The 18399-nt window shown below is 45.9% G+C and overlaps 1 protein-coding gene across 1 annotated transcript in view; it reads right to left on the bottom strand.

Annotated features, from left to right (window-relative positions):
* Nucleotides 1–488: 488 nt before the first annotated feature.
* The window catches only part of ATF6B (activating transcription factor 6 beta), a 33645-nt gene continuing 15734 nt past the window's right edge, over nt 489–18399 (bottom strand). The window contains exons 8-17 of the mRNA XM_018555853.1: nt 10546–10679; nt 8598–8783; nt 8107–8198; nt 6921–7076; nt 5150–5257; nt 4665–4755; nt 4509–4582; nt 2693–2804; nt 2528–2612; nt 489–783 (exon numbers count right to left, since the gene is read on the bottom strand). Coding sequence (XP_018411355.1) covers nt 575–783; nt 2528–2612; nt 2693–2804; nt 4509–4582; nt 4665–4755; nt 5150–5257; nt 6921–7076; nt 8107–8198; nt 8598–8783; nt 10546–10679 — 1247 coding nt within the window. The 3' untranslated portion in view covers nt 489–574. The remainder of the gene's footprint in view (nt 784–2527; nt 2613–2692; nt 2805–4508; nt 4583–4664; nt 4756–5149; nt 5258–6920; nt 7077–8106; nt 8199–8597; nt 8784–10545; nt 10680–18399) is intronic.

The following is an 18399-nucleotide window of genomic DNA, read 5'->3' as shown; positions in this document are numbered from 1 at the left end:
AGTAAGGCAGCAGAGAGAGCTGTGTTCACAGATTAAATGTAGTAACTCATAGCAACCGGTTTTTATGAGCTGTACCAATAACGAATAGTGAAAGCTGATTGGTTGCTATGGGTTACTTGATTTGATAAACTGGCCTGTATAGGTTTTAAGACTACCAGACCAAGCAATGAGAAGATGGAAGGGTGTAATGAAGGGTTCCTACTGGCCGCATATCACCGATATTCCTATATTAGCATCATATATAATTTTCTTATTTACAAGCGCACAGTGCTATCAAGTGTTCCCTTATCCAGTCCAATTTACAAAGGCGGCTACGTGATATAGCTACGGCCTAGTAAATTAAATAAAAAAAGAAGCTGTATGATGTATTTTTGCTCCTGGCACTTTCCCGATGGGGAAAAACTAGCCCAAGGCCCCAACACAGCTTTCCAGAAGTAAGAAAATGCTAGAGCAACGCGCTCGTCTCAGCCACCCTCACACGCGGCTAGATCCTCTTATATACATATAGGTATATTTACACTTCCATGTTTCTGTAGAGAAAGTGATAAGTGCTCGTGTTCTGCCTCCTCCGGGCTCAGTTCTGACCATCATCCGGCGTCATTTGGTCCTGTAGATATAGGGAGAGGTTCCCCCGTGACGCCCCCTGCTGTTGAGGAGGACTGTGAGGCGTGCGCAGTGAAGGAGGGACCGTGGAGGACTTGATTTGGATGACTCTGGTGTCCATAACCTCGCAGTCTATCTGCATCATGGTCTCATAGCCTTTGGAGTTGTTGTACACGTTGTCTGTAGGGGGCAGAAGAAGAGGTAAAGAGAGAATTCAGTGAGGTAGTAATAGGGAACGACACAAGGTCTCACTACTAGAAGTGTCTGAAAAAACGTTTTTGGCTTCCTATACCAGCCAATCAGAGCTTCCATTTTAGGCTTCTTAGACATGGGCACTAGGGCCGGTTCACACACCAAAGTCTGCATTCCAGAGCGTTCGGCCTCTGGAACGCAAGCCAGCCGGCTGCCTACGTTCAGGGGCGTGACAGGGTGTGGCGGTGCATTGTAGTCAATGGCACAGCAGCTACGCCCCGCGCCCGCAGTGCGATCGCCAGCACCCGGAACGCAGGCACATTAGTGCCTGTTTTCCTGCAGATCACACTGGAACGGAACGCAGGCACTAATGTGCCTACATTCCGGGTGCGGCCGATCCCACTGTGGTGCCATTGACTTCAATGCATCCGCCATGCCTCCTCCCGCCCCTGAACGCAGGGAGCCGGCCAGCTTCCGTTTTGCAGAGGCCGAACGCTCTGGAACACAGACTTTGTGGTGTGAACCGGCCCTGAATGTGGATGTGTATCCGGTGCTTATGTGGCTCTGCATTCAATCAGCTTCCCAAGCAAGTCCCACTGGAAAAAAGGATTAAGTGAATAGGTCTGAACACTGCTGGAGGCAATTATTATGAGGAGCTGCACTTCTCTCTCTATGATTGTCGTATTAAGTAGTTCACCTCTATATGCGGTTTCATGTCTGACTTTTATAGGGCACTTAGCAGACTTGGCAACATGTGCAGCACTTGCAATGCAGGCAGATCATGGCTGGTGGGAGGGGTCGGCAGGGTGCTGTACATAGCTTCCTGAAAACATCACAGCACCCTGCCTCAGTACTCCGCAGCCCTGATGCAAGCAGTGGGCTGACGCTTGGTAGGAGTTATGCCAATATCAAAATGCCTTAAAGGTGATGCTGAGCCTCCATTTTTAAAGGAACCGACATCCAATGAATAAAAGGGGTGGGCCAGGGACAGTCAGGCTGGGAAGAAAAGCGCTAGATGATGCTTGACATCCTCCAGTCAGGATATGAGACGGACTCTATCTGACTTACTGCAGTTTCTAATTGCACATTGTGAGAAGCTCAGAGTGTGCAGTGAAATCGTTATCAGTACAGCAGAGGAGCCTGTACAACTGTGCAAGACTGAAGGGAAAGCTAGAGTTCAGCTTTTAATGCAGACCTCAACAGACACGTATACCTTACTTTTGCTCCCCTACTGATTAGTTCAGCCAACAGGAGCAAAGGGAAAGCCCTGTACAATACACAAGTTGATGTAGTTGTATCTTACACAAGGCTATGTGTGTGATCGCACTGATTGGTCCAGCGGTGTCACATGGTGTCAGTCACATGCTGTTCCATACTTAGCAGTACCAGGTATTTCCTTTGGCTCCAGTGCTGTGCTGCTCCATGGAGGAGACTGTACAACTGTACTGAAGATAAGGCGGGAGTTTGGCTTTACACCAGCAGACAGCATCTACTATCTTATGGACGCTGGTGAGATCTGTGCTGCGTACCCGGGTTCTGCACGCCTGCTGTGCCCATTATAAGGGGATCCCCCATACCGGCCGGGATTAATATTTATTACATATTGTGGAGACTGTAACAGGAGGGGCAGAAGGAAACTATACCTGAGAGATCTTGCTATGGGAGTATCCAACACATACAAGACGTCAGGAGTATGTGTTGGAACATTCACCCCTTACACTCGGTCACTTACCATTCACAGGCAAGGCTGGCATCACCAGAGTCATTTTAGGCCGAGATGTCTTGTTGTGACTTATAGCTGGCAAGAGAAGATGATCCTGAAGAAAAAAATATGAACCAATTATAAGGAGAAATCAGTGAAAAAACAGAACACAGAAGAGACGGCCACAGTACTGACCCTCCGGAATGAGACCACATAGAAGGTATCTTCCCGTCTCTCGATGGCGTCCATCAGGGAATGATCGCTGTGCTCCTGAGGACCGAACAGCTGCAGAGGAGCATTCGCTATCCTGTGAGATAGAACAGGGATCAATGAGAATATGCGGTCAGCTGACAGGATCCATAGAAATAGAATCGCAGTTCTCCACAAGTACATAACTCGAACTAAAGCAGCTGTTAAAAGAGAACTATGGGGTAAGTGGTTTTCCCCATAGCTCTCTTTAGGGTCATGGGAGGACATATACTAACCTCCTCCCGTGACCCAAAGCTCAGTATATAGTTGGCTATTGCCCGCGATATACTGAGAGTGCCGCAGCCGGGACGGATCCCGACAATACTGTCTGGATCCACCCAGCTGCGTGAGTGACAGCTGGCTCTGCCTATCTAGAGGCAGAGCCAGCTGTACCCGCCCCTCCCTCATCCGTTCCTCCAGTCAGCGCTGGAGGATCAGAGAGAGTGGGGGAAACCCTGCGGGGAGCGGTGACCGACAGTCACTGTTCTCTGCAGGGAGATGATCGGAAAGTTGAACGAGCGACGGAATGTGTTCGCTCACTTCCCGATCAATAGAGCCGACCTGTGACAGCTTCGTTGTCACAGGTCGGCTCTAACTATGAGGATGAGTGGAAATCACTCACCTCATAGTTCTCCTTTTAAATCTACACCAAAAAAATCCCAGCGCTGAAATAGTTACTCCTCTTAAGCAAAGGTAAATGTATCCTCCAACATCGTTTATACTCTGAAGTGATCCAAGATGTCTGGAGAAGCCATGTGCACAGAACATTCACTCTATGACCCTTTAGGAGTATTAGTTAGTGTAAGTGGGGTTGGTAGGTACTTACCTTCCCATGGGAGGAGTAATCCTATTTCAGCATCTTTGTCGGATCTAAATTCACAAAATGACCAGTTTCTTTGCAAGAATGTGTTTAAAGGATACGTTCACCTTCTCACAATAAAAAGAAAAGTTGAACTAACTCAACCCCCCATTGCACTTTTCTGCAATGATGACCCTTGCCCGCAGACATATCTAATCTTATAAGCCTGGCTGGTGACCTGCCTTCTCCACTACAGGTAAGGAAAACAGCTCATCACATCCCTGCTCCATCCAGATGACTAGACAATAAGGAGCAGTAGCATACAAATGAGGTCATCTATCTGTTCTTTGCTTCTTCGGGCATGTTCTGGACTGAAGACAAATAGCGTTGTACAGTCCAGGAGAGCCTGATTGGCTCTATTGCCTTCCTCTCTCAGTGTGGAGGCTCATGACATATGCAGGTTCTTATGATGAGATCAGTTTCTAATGAACAATGAATACATTGGGGGGAATTTATCAAAGCAATTGTGACAGTTTTAGCCTCTTAGATCATTTTTTTATGTGCAAATCTGTCTTTTAACATGTGTGTCTGTTTTGACCTGAGCTTGCACTACTTCAACTGCACGTTTTTTTGCACCTGTTTTCATCTGCACTTGTTCTGGGCTGTCTGAAACTGGAGCATCACCTAAGAAAACAATCACAACTTAAGAAGTCCCCTAGACCATTACTTCAAGAAGAGACAGTTAAGCTTTTTGCCTGGAGTTACAAGTCTTCTTTCCTGGAGTCTATTAAACCTCATTTATGAAGAACATTACACTAGCTTGATAAATCTGGTGCAAATATATTCCGTGCAAGTTCAAACACTCGCAGCTGATAAATTCCCCCCATAGTGTTTCAATTTTTGCTTAAAGTAACACTGAAGACAATGCTGGACAAATAAGAAGATGAAGCGTTGCAGACCAACCTATGTGACTGCATTCTGGTCGTGTGAGCTGGGACCAGGTCTGATATGGCCACGTTGCTCCGTACCTGAGGATTCTGGGAAAGGAGAGGCAGAGTAGTTACACAGCATTCAGGCATCTGTAATTCCAATTTCCATGCTGTCCCTTCACCTACTTACCCTTATTTTCCTCTGCTTTTTTGGAGGATGCTTTCCTGTCTTCCTTTCATTTTGATGTCGACGAATCCACAAGCTGATCTCATCAGCTAATCTGATTTGTAGAAATGATTGACATACACAATATGTGATGACAAACATAAAATGAAAGAAAGAAAATTCCTTTTTTTTCTATAATCCTAACCCAGCTTGTGCAAACAATTAAATGATCGATCCCCAGCATGTAAAAAAATATAAAAGTAGCTCCAGCTACTATACCCACACTGTTCCCGAGGCTGTCCTTTGCGACTCTGCAAGCACCAGACTTCTACTGGGCTGAATAAGGCTCAGCATCAGTATCTTACGTCCCATGAGCCCAGGGTATCAAGGGCCCACCCTGGACTTATAGGATAACACACACACACACACACACACACACACACACACATATAATTAGCTGTTGACTGCTACTAAACTAAAGCAATAGTTTCCAAAACGCAGCCACATACCTGAGGGACTCAGTGCGATTAAAGTGTCTGCAGTCCGATGCCAGGAAAAGCTGATCCAAGTCATGGACCATCAGGTGCTTCACGTTAGCCAGTGACGCACTAGCATTACTGCAAGAAACAAGAAATCGCAAATGTATATACCACAGATATATTCTACACAACTCATATCAAGGCAGAGTGACAGTTGAAGCCCACAAATGTCATCTAACCCTGGGACCCTTCTCTAAAAAGCTAATTCCCTTGTCTATGGAGATAGGAAAACAATCAAAGAAATCCTTCCATTGCCGTCCCTATAACCAACCACCTCATGACTCAATCATACCACTGAAGTGTCTTTCAAAATGTGTTTTAATTCTCCGTATATTTAAAAAAAAAGTGTTACTATACATATATAAAGTTCAGTGATTTGTCCTTTTTATTACGAAACCAAAATGATGGTCTTGGTAAAAAGTATAGAAACATAATTTGCACAGCAGATCCCAACAGCTACACACTTGGGTATGATCCATCAGAGAAGGTCTCCTTGGTCCTTAAAGTGGAAGTAAAGTCAGCACGTTAAGTGGTCCTAATATAAAAGCACATTGTAAATATTATCTGTTGCTATCCTCATTTGCAAAAGCTATTGCAATTGTGAGATAGTTTTTTATTTTCTCAGTAACGTCACTGGCACCAGCGTGGTTTGTTGCATATTCTTAACATCCAGGCTGTGCTGAGATGTGAACAGCGATATGCCAGGAAGACGTTATCACAGATCCCCGCCCGGCATTGGCGTTCACTCTCAGGAGTCTTTTAGTGTTTACTAGCAGAAAAGGAAAATAGGAAGGAGCGCTCCTTACTTTTTTCCTTTTCTGTTCATTATTATACAGTTAGACACCTCAGTCTAAAAATATAAGGAGCCCCCCCTCCCCCTCCCTAGGAGTACGCTAGCCAATCGGTCTTAACTTTCTAACTTTCTAGTGTTTACCAGCAACATCACAGGGGTGGTAAAGAGCCACCTCCTTTTCCTAATGCATTGCTGTGTTGAAATTTAAAGCAAGGCTTGGATCCTTTCAGTCTACTCATGCGTATTATTTGCGTAGCCGTGGAAGGTGGAGACGTAAACGCTGAGACTCAGTAAAGATGACACCGGCTTCAGCAGGAACAGGGGTGAAACAGACTATACCGTGTGTTTGGAGCATTGGTCAGTCATTGGATGAACTAAAGAAATAGAAAGTTTTTGTGTGTGCGGGGGACACCAGACTTTACTTCCACTTTACCGGCTTAAAACACATTCAATTTTTCTTTTAATGAATAATACTGGAGTAAAGGATATTTATTTCATCTGCCTGGAGCTCTGCTTTAAATAAGAACTCTAGGCAAATAAAAAAAAAAAACGTACCCTTGCAGTGTGGCTAACCCTGCACTACAATAAAGCTGTTCTACCTACCTGATCCTGGCTCCCGTGGCAGTCAGCGCTCACCTCCCTTCCCTTCTGCTCCAGCTATGGAATGTACCTTGGCGTTCTCACATCTAATGCAGGTCAATGGACCTGCAAAAGGCGTGATGACGCCAGCAAACCTTAGACCAGGGAAGAAGAGGCTGTAGGACCCGGCCTGGCAGCCTGGAGGGAGCTGGCAGGACTGAGCATCAGCTGAGTGTATCTGCCTTATTCCAGCCCCCTAAACAAAATGAGCACTTAACCCTTGCAGTGCGGGGATAGCCATCCCTCCACCCCCACTGCAAGGGTAAATCTTTTATTTGCCCTGAGTTGTTGTTTAACAATTGCAGCTACCTGTAAGTGCTCTTCGGTTTAGCAGGACGGGGCGTGTAGAGCTTCGTTTGCGGCAGCTTCGATGAGTCGTCTTCATTTTTGTAAGACAATAAGTGCCGAACGTTGCTGGATATTTCTGGGCTTTTCACAGACTCCTCCTGTACACTGGGTATGAAACTGACAGAGAAACACGAACAGCGTATTATTAATGCCCTCTAACCTGAAAGAAGCACCAACCGAAAATTATTAAAAGGAACAGTAGCAACACATTTTCACTAAACCTGGAGGAGGATGCTAAACACATCTCTAGTGCTTTTAAAAGGGTATACCTGGGCAAAAGAAACATATGCAATACATCTCTGCAATACATGCTCATTTCCCTATGTGTTATCTCTTTAAAAACACTGCGGAAGTATAGTGGATAATCTGCCAGAAATCCAGGGAGCTCCTAACTTTCTCTAGTGGGCTGACAACGCTGCCTCTCCTAAAATGAAATCCAAACTAGCAATGTCAGGTCTTTCGACTAGACTACAGAGCTCCCCCCATCCCCCACCCCTCTCTGTCCCTCTCCATATGCATACATTGATTACTTTTCCAGCAACCTTGACTCTCAACGGCCTGCCCACAACACTGTGTTTAGGTAAATGAGCACTTGGGAGATGTAGTATGGGGGTGTCTACATTAATAGGAATTCAACAAAAAGTGTGTCCCATCACACTCCTGACCGGAATGAAAACCCAGTATAGGGCGGGTGCTGTAGTGACAGCAGATGCCTCTGCGAAAACATGCAAAAATTGTATGGAAAGTCACTTGCACTCCAGATAAATACCAAGTCAATCTCTTTATTGACTGTAGTGGTGTCACATATCAAAGCGACGTCTTTTGCCTGAAAAGGGACCACTTGGCTCCGAAACGTTGCTTTGATATGCGACACCACTACAGTCAATAAAGAGATTGACTTGGTATTAATCCGAAGTGCGAGTGACTTTCCATACGATTTTTACATTAATAGGAAATCGCCTCTCAGCAGCTGCCCCTGCAAGAATTTTACAAGCCCGGTGATGTTAGTCAAATTCCACTGCGCCTGTTCTGTGACAGTGAAGATGTTTCATTACTCCTCCAAGTGATGATACGTCTTCAGCGGTACAAAACAAGAAAGAGTACTAATGAGAGTATTTTCACTACTGAACAGCAGTTTCTGACTCACCTTGTTGGTCCAAAGTTAAAGGCAAGGAACAGAAGTACAACCATCACACATACTACTTTCCGATTCCCGGAGGAGCCGCGCAGTGAGGTGTTCTGTAGGAATACAGAGGCAAAGTACAAAATCAGATTTGCAAGACGGGATACTTGTAATGGTGACTGTAATGTCAAAGGGGGGGGAAAAAAAGGTGAAACGTTAACACAAAACAACAGGCACTGTGGAGCAATTCATCCTCAAGGATTTCAGGTAATGCAGTGATGTCATTCAAGTCAGCACTCTGCTCCCCCCTCCCAGAGCTCTGTGTATACACTACACTTTAGAAAGCTGTAGCAATGAGTGGAAATCTGAGACCATGTGACCTATGCCCCCCAAGGGGTCAGCTGTTCCGAGTCCTGGCAAGACAATCACTAATAATGTGATTTAATAATGCTAATATGCGCCCTACAGATGCACGTGAATTTAATGAAATGCTGTTTTTTTTTCTCTCTAAATACCTCTCTCATCAGATGCTGCACTGTCTCCCGCAGTTCTCTGTTCTCCCGGCGAGCGTTCTCCAGCTGTCTCTGCGTCTCCTGCAGTCTGCCCTCCAAGCCCTGCACATATTCCTTCTTCTTCCTCCGAGACTGGCATGCCGATTCTCGGTTCTTGATCATGCGCTGCTGTCTCTTTAAGAGCTTAGGCTAGAGGGAATAATGGAATTACACGCGTGTTATTGTCAAAGATCATCATCATAGGCCTCAACCCTGCAATATATATGGTACCCCGCAACATCTACGGAACCCACCCTGCAACATCTACGGAGCCCACCCTGCAACATCTACGGAGCCCACCCTGCAACATCTACGGAGCCCACCCTGCAACATCTACGGAGCCCACCCTGCAACATCTACGGAGCCCACCCTGCAACATCTACGGAGCCCACCCTGCAACATCTACGGAGCCCACCCTGCAACATCTACGGAGCCCACCCTGCAACATCTACGGAGCCCACCCTGCAACATCTACGGAGCCCACCCTGCAACATCTACGGAGCCCACCCTGCAACATCTACGGAGCCCACCCTGCAACATCTACGGAACCCACCCTGCAACATCTACGGAACCCACCCTGCAACATCTACGGAACCCACCCTGCAACATCTACGGAACCCACCCTGCAACATCTACGGAACCCACCCTGCAACATCTACGGAACCCACCCTGCAACATCTACGGAACCCACCCTGCAACATCTACGGAACCCACCCTGCAACATCTACGGAACCCACCCCGCAACATCTACGGAACCCACCCTGCAACATCTACGGAACCCACCCCGCAACATCTACGGAACCCACCCTGCAACATCTATGAAACCCACCCTGCAACATCTATGAAACCCACCCTGCAACATCTACGGAACCCACCCTGCAACATCTATGGAACCCTGTAATATCTCTGGTCTATACACCATGGAGCGACCATCAGATGGCTAAAAATGTACTCAGGATGCAGCTTGATGATGCCCTAGGCACTAATGGCACCACAAAGAGCCTCAAGTCATTCATTCCAAGACAAAGGCTGCCAAGACACTAATCTGTTAAATGGTATCTACAGCAACAACCTGTCTTTCTAGTTTGGGATGAGGTTGAGAAGGATGAGGACTGAACCTCTGTCAGGTTTTTGGGGAGATTCACACTCTATATTTTTCCTGCTGATCATTGTCAACCCAAATGTTACTGTTGTCACTAGAACAAAAATCGAGAGGAAATCTTCCAACAGGCACCCCCATTCTAATGACAGCACTCACTTTGGAGGTGTTTCCACTCACTTCCTGCTTACCCTGGGCTTTCCCTACTCCATCCCAAACAAAAAGATGTTACATATACTTTAAGGCCACATTTACACCGGAGTGTTTTGCTGTGCATTACTTGAAACACAAAAATGCTCAACATGAAGTACGGAGGATGGTATTTGTCCAATAAGTGCAAAAAAATTGCCGGTTGATCTTGCCAGAAATCTTGGGAGCTGACGATATTCTGTGCTCATTGTCTTGCAGCAGTCCTATCAGTTATTATTATTCACAGCTCTCTTTGGACTAGAGAACCCCTCCTCTCTGTGTTAAGGAGAAGAGGGGGAGGTTATTATAGACGTGTCCTAGGGCGCCAACACTGCTCCTCCATAGATACGGTATGGTCATGGATCATTGTGACCCTAAACTAGCAAATGTGTTACAGGCAGGATCACCAATAAGAGAGGGGGGAAAAAGAACCGAAAAAAAAAAAAGAAAAAACGAATGCGGCCACCACATCTAAGGACTGGCGAGCTACAATATATAAAAATGTGTTCCTGGGTTTAGAAGCATGATTCCAGGGAGGAGAGGAGTGGAGGAGATTCAGATATAAATATACAGCTTGCTTTGTAATATAACTTAAATCACCCCCCTCCTTCCTCCAATACTTACGTCCACCTCAGTAGGGCTGCTCTTGCCAGTGCTCGGGGCAGGCACAATGGTCTTGGCTTCAGATTTAACAGGTGATGTTGCATGTCCTCCATTTTGTACGGTCAGGAGCTGAGGCACCAACACAGGTGAAGAAGCTGCAGAGGGAACGAGACACCATGTCAGCTTATCTATACACAACAGATGACGACATTGGTCAATGAATGGGTTGGGCTTAAAGGGGGTTCCCCTCCACTCTTTTCACTTACTGGAGTGAAGAGTGTGGGGGGAGCATGAGACACATTCCCCTTCCTCCCAAGATGCAATGCTGCATTCCTGAGCAGCCAATGCCAGGCCTGAGCACTGGGTTGGGGCTAGAGTCATTAGACCCGTGCTAGCTCCAAGCAGATTAACAAGGAACGAACAAAGGTATTTAGAAGCAGTGCTATCCCTTTAATGGCGCCTTGCATGGGTACAGGTTCACCTTAAAAGTAATCATACACAGGCAGACTTTACCAAGCCCAGGTTCATCACTACCTATTATTTGTGGATCCACAATAAAAGCTAAACTCCGGGATAAGCAAATATTGTCCAAATACAAGAGTCATGTGAATTCTTCCTTGAATCATGATGCATGTGTGTATTTCTTCCAGATCTGTGCAGTAATCTGAGCTTCCTGCAATAAAGACCGGCCATTGCTGCTGCTCCCTCTCCTTGTACAGGGTGATTGGTCTGGTCTCCGCCCCCTCCTGTAATAAAGACCGGCACTGCTGCTCTCTCTCCTTGTGCAGGGTGACAGGTCTTGTCTCCGCCCTCTCCTGTAATAAAGACCAGTCACCGTTGCCCTCTCTCCTTGTGCAGGGTGGCTGGTCTCATCTCCGCCCCCTCCTGTAATAATGAACGGTCACTGCTGCTCTCTCATTGTGCAGGGTGACTGGTCTTGTCTCCACCCTCTCCTGTAATAAAGACCAGTCACCGTTGCTCTCTCTCCTTGTGCAGGGAGACTGATCTCGTCTCCACCCCCTCTTGTAGTTTCCTGCAGGCAGCCTGTAGTGGGTGGGGCCTGCTGGTTCCCTCCTACAGCTCGGTCCTCTGCACAAGCTATGTACAGCACAGTGATGATATCACAAAGTAATCATTGAGATTGCAAAGGCATTTGGTGCACACAAAGTGGATTTATATCCTTTGTGCCTATTGAAGAAAATATTTCAATGAAAGTTTTTGCGCCCGGAGTTCAGCTTTAAGAATTCATAGAGAACTTAAGGCTTTATTGATGCATAGCCTTCGTGTCTCTTCTATGTCACCAGTGCCTTGACAATGAACAGGCCAGAGAGTGGCCCACCCAGAAGACGTTAAGAATGCATATTAAACAATGGACAAACTCGTGATCAATTGCAGAAGGCACGTGGAGCCCAGAGCGGCCAAACGATTCTAATCAGCTATTAAATTAATGAGCAATGTAATAAACAGGAACATCTGTGTACAAACAGCAGATCCCGGGCCAAGCCACACTATTCCCTCAGCTAGCAAATATGGCAAGCAACTACAGAGAGCTTGCCTGCAGAGCTGACAATCCTCCGTGGAGTACAGAGGCTGCACAGGGCGAGACGTTTGTAGAAATTAGGCCAAGCTGACGCTATTTATAGCTAATAGATAAGAGTGATGATTCAGCGTTGAACGTGCTGCACCACTCGTGGGCGATCGGGACATGTTTTTCCCATAACAGACACAGAATTCGGGATAAGCCAAAACACAGCAAAGGCAGCCAATGGACAGGATGATATGAAAGCTGGAGGGAAAAAGTACGCTGCCTGCAGCAACCAATCAGACCACAGCTGTCATTTTACCAGCCAGTGGGGTGTGATGGGTGCAGGTGAAGGAAGGGGCCACTTCCACTTATCTATGGCACCTCTGTCTTCTAAAATTGCTAGCAACCCGTCTGTCATGCTGATCCTCAACTTCAGTACTTTCTGAGTCAGAAACAAGTCTCCCGATTAGACGTCCTAACCTCGCTTGTTTTAGGTAAATAACATGGAATGTCCGGACGTCAGTGACAGCCTGCATATTATAGGAAGGCAACAGCAGCCTAACCATTGCTCTTAGTAAAGGGCTTTTTAAAGCGTACACAAATGAGTCCAGAATTGAAGAGTCAGTAAAGAAGACCTTGTAGCCAATGTGCACTTTTAAAATGACTGCCACTTGCCCCAAATAATCCGTAGAAGAGCTCCCTCAAATAGTAGAATGTAAATATTCAACTTTTAACGAGTCTCATCACCTCTGTCTTCCAGCAAAGCCTTCAGCATTCAAAACGTCCAGGAGTGTGGACTGCCTACAACCTCCACTCCACTGCTCAGTGCTTCCACCGCACTGTGCTTCATTCTGCCGCCCTCTACTTCACTACTGTGCCTTGATCAGGGGAAGGAAACACCACATGTGATGGGGGGAGGAAGGCATTTAGGGCTGCAGCTATTATTTTCATAACCTATTAGTTGCCTGATTAATTTTTCAACTAATTGCTATATATGCTCCCTGCCTCTCTCTCTCTCTCTCCCTCCCGGCAATCAATATTCCAGGAAGTTGCGAATGCTGAAGACTTCATTGAAAGAAAATCAGCTCTGGCTACAAAGCTTACCCTCTATCTGGAGTTGTCTCCTGCAGTACCTCTTTTTACCACAAGATGCCCTCAGTCTTCCAGGCTGAAGTACATCCAGCATCATTCACCCAGGCTGATTAAGTTCCGGGGTGTCATGTTCCCACCCCTTTAGCATGAGGTCCTACACTAACAGTGTATTGATGCAGAGAGTGGCGCTTATGTCACCACATCACCGCTTTCTACAATATCCGGGACCACCCACTGCCAGGCAAAGACCAAAAAGGTAAGGGACCAAGTGTGTCATGTGACCGGGCAGAACACTTTAGAAAAAAGGGGAGCAGGGAGCATGGAGTTCAGCTTTAAGCTCAGTTTAGTGTTTGGACTAACCCTTTAGGGGCAATGGCGACAGTTCTAAATAGCAAATCCACAAACATTTATTCCCAAATTCCATGACCCTTTTAAAAGGAACTTTATGGTAAATTCTGTAGACATTTCGACCTAGAGCTTACACAAGGATCAGGACTCTCTCTCTACCACCATGTGATTACACTGGGTGTTGGAGCGGCCAATCACCAAGCCGCAAAGCTGACACATGGAAGGTAATGGAAGAACCACATGCTCCCCATACATGATGTACTGGCTTTATCTATTTGCTCCTGGCAGCCAAAAAGGCCAGTGGAAGTATTAATGAAAGGTAATGTGTGAATGGTGGGGGCCTCCATTAAAGTGAACCTGTTGATTTGCCCTATGTGGGACACGCTCAGGTTCCCTTTAAGAGCAATGATTAAGATGAGCAGCAGTTATCCCCGTGGGCAGCCAGGAGCCGCCTATTAGTGAAGTAAGCATCTTGGTAGTAACACATAATAAATGTCCTGCCAGCAATGAAATCATTGTATGGAGAGCACATTCATACACAGGGGCTTGTTTGTTAGTAGCTGCCTGATTCACAGAACTCTCTCGTACATCTCCGCAGGACACACAGGATTCCCAGGAGCAATGCAGGGACTGCAGACAGCAGCAATAAAACAACAAGTCAGTGATTGCTGGGAAGCACCCAGGACTCCTGGACGGCCTACACCCTTCCTGTTCTAGCATTAAAGGGCCAGGACAACCAACAAGACGCTTTACACAATGAAGGAGACCCCCCGACCTCATTTACAACAATAAAGACGTCCGTTACACATTCACCAGCTAGATTTGCATAGCTGCAGTCATTTTAGCTACCTTTTGCTGATTCATACCTACTCCCCTTTTGAGGATATAATGCAAGCTGTGGAAATGCTGCGGCTGATTGTTTTGCAAACTGAGTGCCAAGTTGGAGGCCCAGAATTTAAATCTGTGGCTAAATCTGACATTTGAAACTCAGCTGAAGTTTCATAACCTCGTCTCTTTATAGTCGCTGTATGTTAAGATTTTTAACCGATTTTTACTAGGAAAAGCTTTTTCTGCGGATACGTTCTCCAGTCCCTGCCCTCCCACTGCAGTGCTCTATGTTGGCAGAGATGAGTAATGGCCACACCCCTTGTCACAAATGTCCTGATGAACACATGTAAAGCTGAGGAAGAGAGGGGATGTGTCTGACCAAGACTGTTAGATTAAGGAGCGCACTGGACGGGGAGGTCAAAGATGATGCCTACTGTACTGCTCAGTCATTAGTTTTTGGCGCAACGGTTACAAACTTAGCAACAGTGTGGCTGTGCAAGAGCTGACTGTAGTGCTGCTGTAGTAAAGGAGGATCCTTCTGTAATCCAAACACCCTCCATCCCCTTTCACCAAAGCCCCAGACCCTATCCCCCCACTCTCCACCCTGCACCTACATACACCCAACCCTCAGCAAGGAAGCAAAGCCCTTCTCCCGCAAACATGCATGCATGCTGACCCCCCCCCCCCAAAGATACTTGTAGCTGTTATGTGTGATATATAGCTGCTTGGAAAGTGGAAAGGTGTTACCAACCAAACGTTTGTGGACACCTGATCACACCTACCTAACAAAAAAGTATGTGGAAACCCCCAAATTATTTCAAGTGTTTCTAGTACAGGGTAGAGTTAATGCTACAGCATACAAAAGATACTTCAGAAAATTGAGAAAAGTCTCTTTCTGCTCCACCAAGGCCAGGTCAATAAAGACAAGTTTGGTGAGGAGAAAATCAAGTGTCCTGCACAGAGCCCTGACCTCAACCCTACTGATCCCCATTGGGATGAATTGGAATGACTGTGAGCCAGGACTTCTCATCCAACATCAGTGCCGACCTCAACCCTACTGATCACCTCTGGAATGAACTAGAATGTCTGTGAGCCAGGTCTTCTCATCCAACATCAGTACCCCACCTCAACACTACTAATCCTCATTGGGATTAATTGGAATGACTGTGAGCCAGGTCTTCTCATCTAACATCAGGACCGACCTCAACCCTACTGACCACCTCTGGAATGAACTGGAATGAACTGGAATGTCTGTGAGTCAGGTCTTCTCATCCAACATCAGTACCTGACCTCAACCCTACTGATCAGTACCGACCTCAACCCTACTGAACACCTCTGGAATGTTTGTGAGCCAGGTCTTCTCATCCAACATCAGTACCTGACCTCACAAATGTTCTTTTGGCTGAATGGGCACAAATTCTTATAGACACACTTTCCACTCTTGGAAAGTCTTTTAGAAGACAGGAGGTTTGGGGAGGGGGGGCAACTTTATATTTATCCCCTTGGGGGTCCAACAGACCCCTACAGGTGTGATGGCCAGGTATCATATATAGAGCATATGGAACCTGGGTACTGTTTTATGTCTGTGTTGTTTGAAGAGAACTGTATCAATGGCCATTTTAGTGGAAGGTGAGAACTGCATTTATATCAGATTAGAGACATTCTCTTTCTTGTTTCCCTCCTTAGCAGGTCATTGAGAAAGGTACACATTGCCAGCTTACGGTGCCTCCTATGCCCCAGTAAGATTAGTGTATATAGCCTATCCTAATGATTGATTCACTTTAACATTATGATGAAATGTGTCACCAGAGCCTCCTGGGTTATGCATCCTCAATACAATTCTGAAAAGAGCAATAGTGACACCTGCTGGTATTGGGAAAAGAGAATACATGTTATAAATGCACAATGAAATGTGTAAAAGCTGCACACTCAGTCTATCCCCATGAAATATACATGTCATACAGCATTCCTGCTCTTAATGACAACGTGGCAAAGAACAATCAATTGAAGGTTCAGACACACTCAAGGCAAACGTCACTAGCTGCTAATTTGAAGAAAAAAATCCAGGAAAACCTTTTGTTAACCCCCGCATTGCATGGATTAAAGGAGAACTATGAGGTGAGTGCTTTTCACTCATCTCATAGTTCTAGCCGACCTGTGACAATGAGACTGTCACAGGTCGGCTCAGTAGATCGGGAGGTGAGCGAACACATACCGGCGTTCGCTCACTTCTCGATCCTGTCACGGCTCTCTGCCGTGACAGGGGAGGAGCTGGATTCTCCCCTCCCTGCTCCGATCCTCCAGCGCTGACTGGCGGAACAGACGGGGGAGGGGGCGGGTACTGCTGGCTCTGCCTCTACATAGGCAGAGCCAGCTGTCACTCACGCAGCTGGGCGGATCCCGACATAATTGTCGGGATCCGCTGCGGCGTCTCAGTATACCGCGAGCTGTAGCTCGCGGTATACTGAGCTTAGGGTGACGGGAGGACGCTAGTTTGTGTCCTCCCGTTACCCTAAGGAGAACTATGGGGAAAAGCCCTAACCCCATAGTTCTCCTTTAAGTGCTCGTTTTTTTGCTAGGTTCAAAAATAAAGTTATACTTACCAGAAGCTCCGAGCCGGCCAGCTGTAACAGCGCTCCCTCCACCCTGTCTTCTCCTACACTGCAGCATTGGAATTTCCCTTGGCATCCTAATGTCTATACACTATGTATAGAACGTGATGATTTACAGGACCTTAGACCACTGCACAGTTGGGGGAGAGAGGCTCTAGGGACCGGCCAGAGCATTGTGGGGGGGGGGAGTATAACTTTTCTTTTTTTTAATCCAGACACAAGCAGTTAACCCTTGCAGTGCCAGGAGAGCCCCACTGCAAGGGTTAATACAATTTTTCCTGGGGTTCTTTAACACTGTAGAGGTGGGAGGAATTTACAAGTTTTATGTAGAAAATCACAGAAACACTCTTATAGGAGAGGAAACGCCTACATTCCTCACAAACTCAACGTAGGCACTGATTATTAAAAATGACCAAATATGTTATTGAAAATATATTATTATTATACAGGATTTATAGAGCGCCAACAGTTTGTGCAGCGCTTTAGCGCCAACAGTTTTGTGCAGCGGATAGGAGACCAACACATTTCAGAGATCTGCATCTCCTTCCTCAGAGCTAGCAGTTCACATTCTATAAAACAGATCAGTGTGGGATATAGGAAAGGCTGACACTCATCCTCAAACAAAATATCTATAGCAGGGCTAACCAACCCTCAGCACTCCAGCTGTGGTGAAACTACAAGTCCCATAATGTCTCTGCCTCTTGAAGTCATGCCTGGGGCAGTCAGAGTCTTGCAGTTCCTCATTGGACTTGTAGTTCCACCACAGCTAGAGTGCTGAAGTTGCTTACCCTTGATCTATAGTATAAATAATATAAATAATTAGGATAAATCATAAATTAAATTCACATTCAACTGAAAAAAAGGAAAAATGACACCAAAAAAAATAAAATATGTTTCTATACCTGTGAGCTATATAGGAAGATGACATTCACTATATAAAAAGATCCATCTACCTATAGATATAGATCTACATAGATATAGATCTACATAGATATAGATCTACATAGATATAGATCTACATAGATATAGATCTACATAGATATAGATCTATATAAATATAGATCTATATAGATATATATACACACACACACACACACACACACACACACACACACACACACAGCAATGGGAATCAGGTTTCTTGTAATGCAGGTTACACAATCAAAGCAGACAATTGTTGGCTAGCTGTGGGGAACATTGGGTTTTTTCTTCCTCTTTTTTTAGAACCTGCAGAATTTTTCCAAAATGATCAAAAAACCCGACCTTCTATACCAAAGTATTTTGCCACAGAATAAACAATGAGATTTTTCTGTCCATTTCTAAAACTGGAATAGTGACAGCACCTGTGCAATGACATGTACAGCAATCATTTCAGACATTTTAAAGTGGCCCTGTCACTTCTATACAAAAGCAGAGCTGCTATAAGGATAGCTGGTAACCTTTCCAGCAGCCTAGATTTCTAGATTAAAG

The sequence above is a fragment of the Nanorana parkeri genome, unplaced genomic scaffold (assembly GCF_000935625.1).
Source record: "Nanorana parkeri isolate BGI_ZX_2015 unplaced genomic scaffold, ASM93562v1 scaffold215, whole genome shotgun sequence".
Classification (NCBI taxonomy): Eukaryota; Metazoa; Chordata; class Amphibia; order Anura; family Dicroglossidae; genus Nanorana; species Nanorana parkeri.
This window is presented reverse-complemented; position numbering and strand designations above follow the sequence as displayed.